This window comes from Aethalodelphis obliquidens, unplaced genomic scaffold (assembly GCF_003676395.1).
Source record: "Aethalodelphis obliquidens isolate GAN/ISIS:26980383/991018 unplaced genomic scaffold, ASM367639v1 scaffold19, whole genome shotgun sequence".
In the NCBI taxonomy this organism is placed as follows: Eukaryota; Metazoa; Chordata; class Mammalia; order Artiodactyla; family Delphinidae; genus Aethalodelphis; species Aethalodelphis obliquidens.
In genome coordinates, this window is record NW_020837963.1 from 22,261,923 (window position 1) to 22,274,351 (window position 12,429).

Here is a 12,429-nt window from a genome sequence, read left to right on the forward strand (position 1 = left end):
TAGGAAGGATTTAAATAGGGTCTCTGTTGAGTGGAATGAACAGGTCTAGTCCGGTGAGTTTTTAATTTAAGCCACAAAGTTGATTTGTTTTGTTTTGTTTTCATCAACGGTGCCTCAGGGCACAATTCAAATAAATGTTGAGAAAATGATTAATTACTTCTTTCTTTTGTTCTCATACTCATTGTTGCCAAAATCAAACAGCACTTATTAAGCCTTCATGTGTTCAGCTCTGATTGAGGTATGTTATTTTTGTGATAAGCAGAAACAGCATCATTTGTGAACTGTCTGTAAAGAAATGGTTGAGGTAAGAAAAAACATCATTTAATCTCCAATTAGACTAGAAATTGTTTGTAGAGGAGACGAAGAAATCTTCAAGATGACCTTGAAGGAAAATAATATTCCAAACCTGTCACAGTGAGAACAGCGTACTGCGAGGGTACACAGAGTATAGACATTGAACAAGAAAACGGACAAGAGTGTGGACACATTCAGCATAGAGAGAAGGGATAAAAACTAACATTTATTAGGTACCTACCATCCCAGGTGTCTTCCTGTATGTTGTTTTGTTTAACCCTCAAAATACCTTAGGAAAGTATGTTCTTTCCATGCAAAAAAATGAGGCTCAGAAAGGGATGGTAGAGCTGGATTCTGGACTCAGCAATTTCAGAGTCTTTGGTGGTGGTGTCTACACACTCCGTGGAGCAGGTCTCTGGTGATTGTTGAACTGAAGTGTACAGTTCTGTAACCAGCTCTTCTAAGCTGCGCTGGCGTCCTGCTCTGATCCCATACAGCAGTGGCTGTGTGGACCCTTCATTTGATGTTTACTGTTATCTATCCTTGTCTGATGATCATTCCCAAAGCAGCCTGTGAACTCTGGAAACTCAGGAACCAAGGCTTCCATTACTTTGTCTTCCCTGTGGAGTCCTGAACTATTTTAGTAGATGCTTGGCAAATTTTAGTTGCATGACTGAAGTTTTACCCCCAAGATTCTAGATTCTGTGTGCAAAGGCAAGGACTCTTCTATATTCATGACTCAAACCTTAGCCTTTAGACCACAAGTAATGTGAATGAAAGGTGTGCTCTCGCATTGCTCTCTTTCAGATATTTCTAACATTTTTTAAAATGACAGGATAAAACCCAGGCCAGCAACATGGTCTTAATATTAGTATTTCCAACTGGTTTGTGCCCATGAACGCCAGTCTCTCCTCTTACGGGAACTGAACTATCATCCAGCAAGTCAATGGTGAGATAAGGAGGCAAACTGTTAAAATTTTAAGTGGTGTTCCCCATATCGGATTAGTGTATCACAACCTTGTCACATAGGCATCATGTCAAAAGGCCACCTCCTTAGGGAAGCCTTCATGGACTGCCCCCTATGGATGGCCGTGCTGGAGAGAGTCCCTCATGGCATCTGTCTCTTGCTGTGGGGATGCATTTAACATGTATGAATTTAATTGATACACATTGATTTAATACTCAAAAGCACCATATTATACCATTATTGTCATCCAGAATGTGCAGATAAGGAAACGGCGAAACCCAGAGACCAAGTAAGTCCCTCAAGATCAGTTACAACGAATTAGCCACAGGGGCAGCACGTGTGCCCAGAGCTCTAACTCCTAAGTCCCCAAGCTGATCTCGCCTCTAATGGCCGAACCCTCCTGCCTACCCCCAGCTTCGTCTTCCTCATTGCCTCCTCAGGGTCCTACAGCAAAGAGAAGACACACTTAGCTGAGATTTTATGAGAATTTGATGATGGAATTCAGCTGGACCTTTGAATCAGCTGTCGGTCCAATTACTGAATCAGTAAGGAGATGTGAGAGATGGCAAGGCAGCCCTGCCCCCCTCAGGCCTGAAGGAGCACAGAAAGGAAATGGGGTTTCTGGACCCTGGGAGACGGAGGGAAGGGAGCAGAAAGGTCTGGAAACTCAGAAGCAGGAGGCTGGGTGGCAGAAGCGCAGGAGCAGACAGGACGGCCTCAGTAGGAGACGCCCAGGGCTCTCCTCCCAAGCACAGGAGCAGAGCACGGCCTCAGTAGGAAACGCCCAGGCCGCTCCTCCCTGACCTCCCGCTGAGTCTTAATGAGAGAACCAGGCCAACAGTGAAACTAACATGATTGTTATCTCGAAAGCAAGCGTTTGCTCTCACGACTTTTTAACACTGAGGTTCTACCACTTTAATTACCTTTTTATTGCCCAATGCATTTGCATTTCCTCCCTGGGATCCCAAGCTTCAGACTCGACCCGGATAGATTCCGAGTCACCAAACACACCTGACGATGAAAAGTGGCTTAGTGCATAACCTTGCGAACGCCAGCCCCACCTGAGGAGCCTGATGAGATGTTTGATGTTTCTGTGTTAATCATCTTCCCTGGATTCCTCACCATAGAGACGAGAAAAAATATAAACCAAACTCAATACCTCTCTTGCTTTGAGTGAAATAGCTCTGAGAGGGCAGAGCACACCGTATCTATTTTTTCTTCTCTCCCCACTGAGCTCATCCATTAGATAATCATTCTCACGTGTGAAGAACAATTACTGACTGATTAAGAAGGATGGGGAGACCCCTGGGAAGTTCACCTGAAGCCCTAGAACTCATCCTTTCTCCCTACGTTGTTAGCATTCTGCTAGTTTTCCAGTAATCATTTCTGGATTTTGCATTAAACAAATTTCTCGTCGCAGGGGTGCATCTGAACTATAAAATCACTGAAATAAATTTCCTATAAGACTTAACTTTGAGGCTATTTTAGTAACCATGAAGGTTTATCGTTTGGGTTAACCATATCATGAAGTAGGCTCAGTTACTCACAAACCCTCCAGGTGAAGCCAGGGCCTGAAACACAATCATTGTGAAAGATTCTTCCTGATAATTGATGGCGACGGGTTAGGATAAAGTGTAGTCTGCCTGCTCAAAAGGTTTTTATAAGTATGTCATTTGCTTCTGTACACTGAAAAGTGAGTCTCAAAGAAAAGAAAGCGCTTACAGGCTCTCCAGCAAAAACAGCTTTTTTTTTTTTTTTTTTTGGAAAAGCTTTTTGTGCTTTTGTTCCAAAGGTTGAAGTAGAGTACAAGTCTGAGATCCCTAGCTCTCTGGCATCCAGAATTTTTGAGAAGACACACTAAGGAAACTATTGAGCCCTGCATACATTTTTAACTCACCAAGGAACCAAGCGCCGTTTCTCCATTTTTACCTACTCACCTTGTGCTTTTCGGAGTCAGTTTCTTGGTACAGCTCTCCTTCCTTTTTCTCTCTCCAGGTCACGGGTTCGGGTCCTCGAAGATGTCACGCGCACAGACGTTTCCCAGCTACGCCTCGGAGCAGAGCGAAGAGACACAGCCGTCCTTGTCCCGGTCCAGCAGCTACGGCTTCAGCTACAGCTCCAGCCTCATCCAATGACACCCAGAGAGATGCTGAGACCAGAGAGACAGTCTCCGGACCTGCCTGGGGGCCATCACGCCCTCTGCCTCGCGGAGGACCAATTGCAGGGAACATTGAAATGGGTTGGGTCTATCCCCGCTCCCAGTGGAAGGTTAAAAACTGGAGTTCTGCTTCCTTGATTCCGTGGCTAAGTCCTTTATTTATTGAGTTTCTTGCGGGGGAGTCTATGTTTTACAAAAATAGAATCCAAATCGTCTGAACAGTCATTTAAACAAAATCTTTTGAGTCTGACAGTAGCAGAAGCCTGGGCAGGGTGAGAAGTCGCCCACGCTGGACTATACCTGGGTGAAGGCATTGCCCCTGTCCTCCTGGCTCAGTCGTCCCACCTGAGGAGAGGTCTGTCCTTAGACAGAAAGGTGACCCACCACAAGTTCTGTGGCTTGGAGGGTTTCGACAGGGACAAATCCAGTAAGCTCTACAAATGGCATCACAACTTTCCATATAAATAAGCCCAGTGACAAGGGAACACGCCCACGAAATTTAGAACACACTCTTAAGCAGGGCCCTGTAGCTCTATTCTGTGTGTGTGCTCTGTGTGTGTGTGTTGTGTGTGTGTGTCTGTAGACAAACATAGATATGGATATTGCTGTATCCATCTATAACAAGTATATATCAATGTGTGCTGAGAGTGACAGCATATGCTCACTTAAATTGTTGAAAACTGTTATTTGGTGCATTAAAATTAAGATTGTTAAGTTGAATAGCTATTTTTAAAATAGTGCTATAAAAAAAAAAAGGCTTCTTATTAGCAAAGTATTTATGTAGTCATGTCCTGTGAGAAACATAGGTGACGATGTGAAAAGGGGGACCACTTCAGAAGCGAAGAAACCAGTCTGGCTGTCCTGCACGTCACGTCACTGCACTGTCTTTCTGTTCAGTAATCCCTTGTTGGTGACGATGTTTCTCCCTTTGGCCCCCTCTGAGCTACGTGGGGAAGATTGGGTGTGATCCTCGATTGGCTTTCCTTTAACCTCAAGGAAAAGAAGCACTCTAAATGACAGTCTGTTTAAGAAAGAGATAAAAGTACACTTTAAATGAAATCAGACATTTTGCAGTCAGGAGACCAACAATAGGGACAGGCCTGTAGGTATCATTTTATGTGTCACAGATGCTGTTCCCAGAGAGCCATCAGGGGCTTGTAATTTACTGTGTAACCAAAATTGGCTGGGCTTTACTTTCCTTTTAGTGGATATGGGTTGGCTGGGATTATAAGAGAAAATAGACCCCCCCCAAAAAAGTTTTTTTCATTCCTGAGACTAATGACAAACCTACTAGATTTAAAGGGACGTGGTGATTTCCACGTGAACTGGGGAAGTTTGGCTAATTTGGGTCAACATAGATATTTTTGCCCTTAGTTTTGGAGTTTACTCAAGTAAAAATAAAAATCATTCTGCCCGAATTATCTGATGCCACGTGCCTAAGACGGTCAGCTCATAAATACTCCGAAGGTGGATTTAAAGAACAGTAAGCCCAGGTCATGTAAGATGAAAACCTGATTTTTTTTTTTCAATATCAAAAATTTTTTAAGCTTTCAAAGTTAGTCTGTTGAAAGGGTACCTTTTTTGCTGATCTGTGATAAGGCTTTTTTTTCATCCATGTCCATAGCTTGAATGCAGAGTCACAATTCATTGTGGAGAGTTACTAGTGGTAAAAGAGGTATTCAGTCCCTCCGTGATAAATTTGCACTTATATCAACTGCCTAGATTTTCCACACATCAGATGTCTGAAAATGCCCTCAAGATGCTAATCATAAGAGTTAATGTGGCTGTGAAAAATAATTATCCTAAGCTTTCAGGGATAAAAAGAAAATTACTCAAATGCTCTGCACTGTGAATTTTGCTGACACAGCAGAATAGCGGACGACTGGTTCCTGACGACGATACTGCCTTCCCTGAAATCCCAGCTTTCAGGGTTGAACACCTCTGAATTACTTTAGCACATGGCGTTTGCTTTTGAAATGCCTTTAGTGAAACACACCAGAGCAACTCCCAGCTGAGACCATTTGAGCACAGCTCCCAGTGGTGCCACGCTCAAAGCAAGCCTCTCGTGGCTCACTCGGTCGAGTTGTTGCTTACAGACCACAAGTTTCTACATGGAACTTAGGGGGACAGATCCTCAGGGGTCCTGGTATATGTCTCAGCTTTATTAATGTGCCAGAAGCACAGACAGCGGGTCCGGGGGCGGATTCTGCTAATTGGACGAGTCTGCTCTTGTGTCTGTTTGGTGGGAGACACGATTCCTGCATGAAGTAGTTTCCAGAACACTGTTTGCTTGTGATCATTACCAGTGAGTGTAACTGAGGGGTCCCAAAGATCAGGCATAACCTTGGGCCGGTTCATTCGGAAGATAATGTCATAAAAAAGAGTCAGAGAGAAATTTCCTTCCCATGTCCTTAACCCAATCTCATCACAATGAGAATAATGCTGTAAAAGATTTCATGATAAATTTTTGGGGATTTATTCTAGCATACTCCTCTAACTATACTTAAAATTGCAGCTAAGTCAAAATTGTTAAATGACCAGATAGAATTTACATTAACCTAATATACTTGGCATAAGGCAATGCACACTGTAATCAGTGACAAGCAGATACATATTCTGCAAAAACCAAAGATGAAAACTTACTGAACCGGTCTGCTGGAAGGTCATAAAACCAGCACCAGTGGAGTAAGTAGAGTGGTCATAGGCGTGTATCCAACTCACTCGAGCTTGTAGGTTTTTGACTGAAGATGCCTCTACGCTTTGCAAGCATTCTTCTCCCTTCAGAAATTGTGTTCTTCTTTAATATACATGTGACTTTTTCATTGTGAGGGAGTGACTGCTATGAACCAAAGACATCTTGCGGCTCCTTCTGAAACTGACTCAGTCAGCTTTCCATCCAGATTTAGACCGGCGGACGATGATGGTCACAGTTTCCATATCAGGTTGGAAGAAAGCAGTGGTCAAGGAACCCAACACAAGTCATAAAGGATCTTCTGAGAGCAGAGAAAGCCTGGAAGACGTACACATTTCATGGAAAGATTACCTGAAGGGATTTATTTTTTATGTCCCCAATTTTTTGTTCTGATAATATTAATTGTTGTACACGTGACATTATATTTATGTAGAAAAGTACAAAATAACTTTGACCCAATGGTTTACTATTCTGGTGGGAGGGAAAAGAAAACACTTCTTTCTCTTAGTCATCAAACAATGATGATGATTAGCACTCAGAACTAATTTGTTTATGCAATAAATATTTATGAATCAACAGGTTTTGGCCACTGCCACAATTTGAACTTAATGAAATAAGAAATATATATTTACTTATATATTAAGGAAGATGTGGTTTGATAGAGCATGTGAAATAAAGTGAAACGTATTTATTAAAAGTAAACCTCACCTTTTCCAACAAGTAGTAACTATAGTACTAGTCCTTGTATCTTGTACAATTTTCCTCTGTCTTCATTGGGCAATTATGTTTGAAAATAATTTATCACCTATAAAATGGTTAACCACTTATTCTTTCTGTCCAGTATAGAAGCAGTGGACTGATAAATAACTTTACACTGTTAGTAGTTTCTATAAATCCAATTTATTGCATGTGGTATCTTTATAGTAGATATTAAAAACATCATAAAAATTGATGTCTGCCCCTCATTCTTTGGCCAATATCTCAGAAAACTCTGTAAAAAAAGCATGATTACACTACTCCCTTGATTATTTGAGCCACTTACTAAAATGGACCATTAATGCTACAGTGAAAACAAGCTAAGAAAATTATATTCTTGTAAAAACATTGTAGTCCAGATTTGATTTTTACAATAGATACAGCACAATAAATGGGCAGTATACACTCAGTGGGGCTGAGCTTAGGCCTTTAACACTTTGTGTTTTATAGCAAACATTATACTAAAAACTGCTCAAAGTGAAAATTATACATTTTCTCCAAATCTAACATGTCTGTCAATACCTTGCAATTTCAAACTGCTTTATCAATCATTAACTATACTTTATAATCCCGGAAACTTGGCCTTCTCAGAATAGATAGAACTTTGCCACTAGACCTGTGTTAATAATTATAGTAGGTGATACACCACACAAATGAATTTCTAGCCTATGAAATTTATGGAGTGCAACTTCCCATGGAGGGGGTAGAGCAAGAGGAGGGGGACTAGTCATTAGGGCAACAGTTTAGATAAAATTACAAAAACTCCAATGAAGTGTCCAGTGTTACACTGGGACTCTGCTGTCTTCATATTCTGACCTCAGTTCTATGTCACAGACATGGCCTTCTTTACTAGTTTCACCTCGTACTAAGTATGCAATTGAAAGAAGACATAGGTTGTATCAGGTTTTGAAGTTACCACAGAAAGACAACACATATCAAGTATGCTTCCTTCAGTTTAGTGAAAATTATTGCACACAAAAGAATGTATCATCACAAAACACCCATGGTTAAATGTCTCTTCAGTGACACGAGCATCAGTTTCGTATGGTCAACCTCATCTGAGTTTCAACATGATGTATTAGCTGTGACACTGGCTGGGAACTAAATAAGAGGTCAACAGCCTCACATGTGAATTCTCTATCAATGTATTCGAAAGATTCACCCACTTTTCTTCTCTGAAACGACCACAAATGCTTCCATTTTTACTCAAGAATGTAAATCTTTGTTGTATCATTTCTACAGTTATTACAACTAGGTGAGGCATGGGATAGTTCATAGACTCTCGGGGAAGTATCATGAGATGTTGGACACATTTTCTAAATAGATGGAATGCTAGCTAGCTCTGAAAGCAATCACGTACAAGAAAATTTCCGCTTTATGTTCTGCTCAGGAGAAAACCAAAACCCGTGGGTATTGTAATTTATTCAAAGGCAAAGAAAATGGTCAGGAATAGTTTTGCCTCATTCCAGGCTTCTAATCCAAGAATGTTTCCTTGACTCCATGTCATCTCCCAGTTAGGCATGGTGGGAGCGAGAAATACCACATGGCCTCTAGATAAATAGGCCCTTGTACATTGAAGGGTTTCTTCCAGTTTTTTAGATGTTCCTCACTCTTCCTGGATTCATCACCACGATATCAATAGAAAGGCTTGATGAGGCAATTCATTAGACTGGTTGTAGGTCATGAACGATTAGGATAAGTTTTATTACTCCTACACTGTCTTCGAGTTCTTTGTTGGAAATTCAAATTTATTTATCCTGAAGCGATAGTTGAACAACTATAAAAAAATTAAATAGATGTCTATGTTTTGTATTCCTGCTAGTTCATCATATTATAATTGTGATTATTATTTTGAGGATCTTTATCATTCTGTAGCACTTTCGTTTAATTATTTATGGCATTTGTCACAACTTAGATAATAATATCCAAGCTACATTTTTTTCCATGTGAACTCAAAAAGCTTTCATTTTCAATTGAAATTTGGGAAATGGCATTTTTTACATTAAAATACCTTACACATCAAGTTTTTTCTTACACACTTCAGTAGACAATTATTTAAATTAACTTTAGATAAATAAATAAGTTAAAATTACTAAATAATATGAAAACCACATTTTCCTCGTGATTTTAGGACATTTTTCCCAGTTGAAGATTTTAACGTCTTGTTAAGATTTAAAGGAGAGGAAAAATACATTTTTAACTGAAATATACCAACTTCCTTCTAATAATTCAGCTTAATAAGTTTTCATTTTACCTCATCTTCTATGTCTGCTACCCTAGTCCATATTCCATATTCTGGTTTTAAGAAGAATGAGTGGATTAAAATTTTCTAATAGTTATTTTGGGAAGTTTAGTAGTTGATGCAGTTAACTTCCTCAGTCTGCTCCCTGATTTTAGGACAATTTGAGACTTAATGAGAACATAAAATCAATCCTTTCTGTAGACACAGAATCATGGGTCAAATGGAGCAAGGTCTCCACACTGTCCCTGTAGTTGTGTTCATGTTGGAATTTGATTGTTATCTTAACACTCAAGTGATCCACAGCCTCGTAAGAGTCGCTTATTTTCAGGAATCAGAAATTTAAAAACCCAAATTAAGGAGAAAAACAAAATTGAGATGATGATTTGAAAAAAATTTTTTTTTAAGTCACCACATGATTTCTCTCAAAGAAAACATTATGAGTTATGAGAGGCTTTTTACGGCGTTTCAATATCATTAACTCTTTGAGGCTGAAAGGCAGGGAAAATGAAGAAGAAAATGACAGAAGTATCTTGATATTAAGTATGAATCAGAAATTAATATGATATAGGTCAATATGAAATAATTTGATTAATAAAATTGAGATTTACATATATATTGCATAATTCAAAGAACAATGCTTTTTATTATCTAAAAGAAAATATATATATAAGTGGGTGGAGTTGGGGGAGATGGAACTCCAAATTTTTGTGATGACCTGAAGTAGAAGATTCTTTCCCAGTATAAGACCCTATAATTTTAGTTATAGTAAGCAATGTATAAATCACAGCAACAAATCAGTCTACCCCTTGACAATAAATGAACATGAAAGCCAGAATCACCTTTACTGAAGATGACAGGAGACCTCCCAGGGTCTGCAGGGGCCTCAGTTACTCTCTCCACACAAGCCCTAACACACACACACACACACACACACACACACTTTTGACGACTTACCTACACTATATATTCCACTGAAATACTCTTTTTCCTAGGTCCACACAGAATTATCCCATCTTGTAAAATCCTTATCCCTATGAATCTTCAAAATATATTAAAATTATGTGCTGTATGTCTACTTTCCATAAATTCTTTTAAATTAATTTATATATACTTTGTGAAGTCTTATACTGTACATTGTAAACAAATGTCAATTGTCATTGATTAAATTTATTGTTTATGAGTACTTTGATAAAAATAACTTTGGATGCTAGGCCCCTGTTAAGAAATAAAATACCCATTGCAAACTTGCTTCTATTGGAAAATATGTGATTTGACATTCTTTATTTTTAATCACAATCTATCCCAGATAAATAATAGTTCGGGGACGTCTGGACTTAAATACTCATTGGGCCACCTTTGGGAAGGGAATGCAAAGAAATAGCTGCCCCTGGAAACTAAATGTGAATTTCTGGCAGAACAGAAAATATTATTATAATGTGGCAATAATAAAATTAGGAAATTAAATTATTTTAAAATCTGTCTGTGTGATTTTCCCCCTTGGTAAAATACATGAAGTGCATAGTTCAAGAATTACCTTTTTCTGAATTCATAGTTTCTATATCTCAATCCTTAATAGATAAAACGTATTAATGTCTTACTCATAATTCTAAGAAATTTACAAATGATATTGCTACCAGGAGGAAAATTTATACTGTGCAAGATTAAGTTTCCCCCATCACTTAAAAAAAGGTAAAGCCGTTCAAAACTACTACTTTACATGACAACTTTGCATGATTGAGACTTTGAATATCTAACTTGATGGTTTTTTACTCAAGAGTTGTTTAATATTGTTGGCACTGTAATATTATGATTTCCTTAATTTCTGTTATTGAATGATGAATTGTAACTATGTAATTAAACAGAATTCTGGCAATCATATTCTGCTAACCTTTAAAATGTCAATTATTCCTTCACTTATTGGCTTGCTATTTTTAAAATAAAGTAAAAGAAGGCCCTTTATTAAATGTAAGGTTACTGAGAATTTATTATGCATTTCCAGTGTTTTCCTTATGATAATAGAATATAATTTTTATTAGGTTGACTCTGGTTTGGTGGAATCATAGAATATTAATATTGAAAATGACATTGGTGGTTAACACATTTTCTAGTGAAGTCACACCCAAAGTTTTTAAGTGGCTTTCTCAATGTCACACAACTAGAAAAAAGTTTTTCCTCCGGAACTATGCTCACCCTTTAATAAAAAAAAGAAAATTATTAAAAATGAACATTTGGTAGACAAAGGTTTAATATCCAAAGTGAAATGTGTGTAGTCATGACTGTACCAGACACCAGTAGCTTCTTTATTATTTTCCATCCCATGATATAGAACCTTTGTCACTTGGATTTAGACCACAGAATCTGTTCTTGAAACTTAATCTTTAAATATTAGCTGGATATATCTTATTACTTTACCAAATTAGTTGGGAGTATTTTTCCTTTTAGAGAGTCGTGTCTTTAAAGAAAGGGTGAGGCTTCCATAATATCAGAGAAATCAAAACGGGTGAGGGTCAGGCGGTCAGTCCTAGTGCTAAAATGTCCTGCTCCAACCAGGTCTGGACAAGGTCATGAATTTGAAGAAAGCAATGAAAAATGTATGAGTGCTTTCAATTCTGTGCAGAAGGTAGAAGGTTGCAAAATACTTTGGGAGTGGCAATGATGTTGCAAACACTCATTCTTTCTAACTGCTGAATGAAATACAGCTTATTCTGGATATGACATTTTTGTGTTAATTTCATAACAAATTGGTGATGTGAACTTGATAGATTTTTCTTTTCCTTTCTATCACTATTAAAATCATGGGGATTATATTTACCGGGCAAAGGGTCCTTATGAAAAGTGCAAGGTTTGTGTAAGTTTAGAGCTGACATAAGAGAAGATATTTAATAAATGCATGTCAGAGGGCACGGCTCAATAGCAATTACTATGCTATTTTTGTAATATACAAAGAAAAGCAAAATCAAATAAGTCCCCAAAATGGCAAAACTGCTATCTTTATTTCTAAGTTATTCAAGAAAAATAGTAGGCAAATATACCTAATTTTGATATCCATATGGTAAAATTTTAAATCAATGTTTGAGCAAGAACTGGATACAGTACCTAAATATTCATGGAAACATGAACTATCCTAGTATCTAGGTGTTTTAGGAAACCGGGCTGCTGATTTATATGATCTCAAAGGCTAGTCAGTGGCTGAATACTTACTGAATGCTTGATATTTTCAAGACGCGAGTAGAGGGCACCCGGTATCTCTTGGCCCTTGTTCTGGCCTCCTTTTAATTACTTTGGATACACAGCAGTGCCAGGAGGGCACTCTGATGGCA

At 38.5% G+C, this 12,429-nt stretch overlaps 1 protein-coding gene across 1 annotated transcript in view; it reads left to right on the top strand.

The window, feature by feature from the left end:
- DOK6 (docking protein 6) overlaps nucleotides 1–7,523 on the top strand; it is a 396,863-nt gene extending 389,340 nt beyond the window's left edge. The window contains exon 8 of the mRNA XM_027118731.1: nucleotides 3,257–7,523. Within this exon, the coding sequence (XP_026974532.1) occupies nucleotides 3,257–3,396 (140 nt within the window). The 3' untranslated portion in view covers nucleotides 3,397–7,523. The remainder of the gene's footprint in view (nucleotides 1–3,256) is intronic.
- Nucleotides 7,524–12,429: the final 4,906 nt, after the last annotated feature.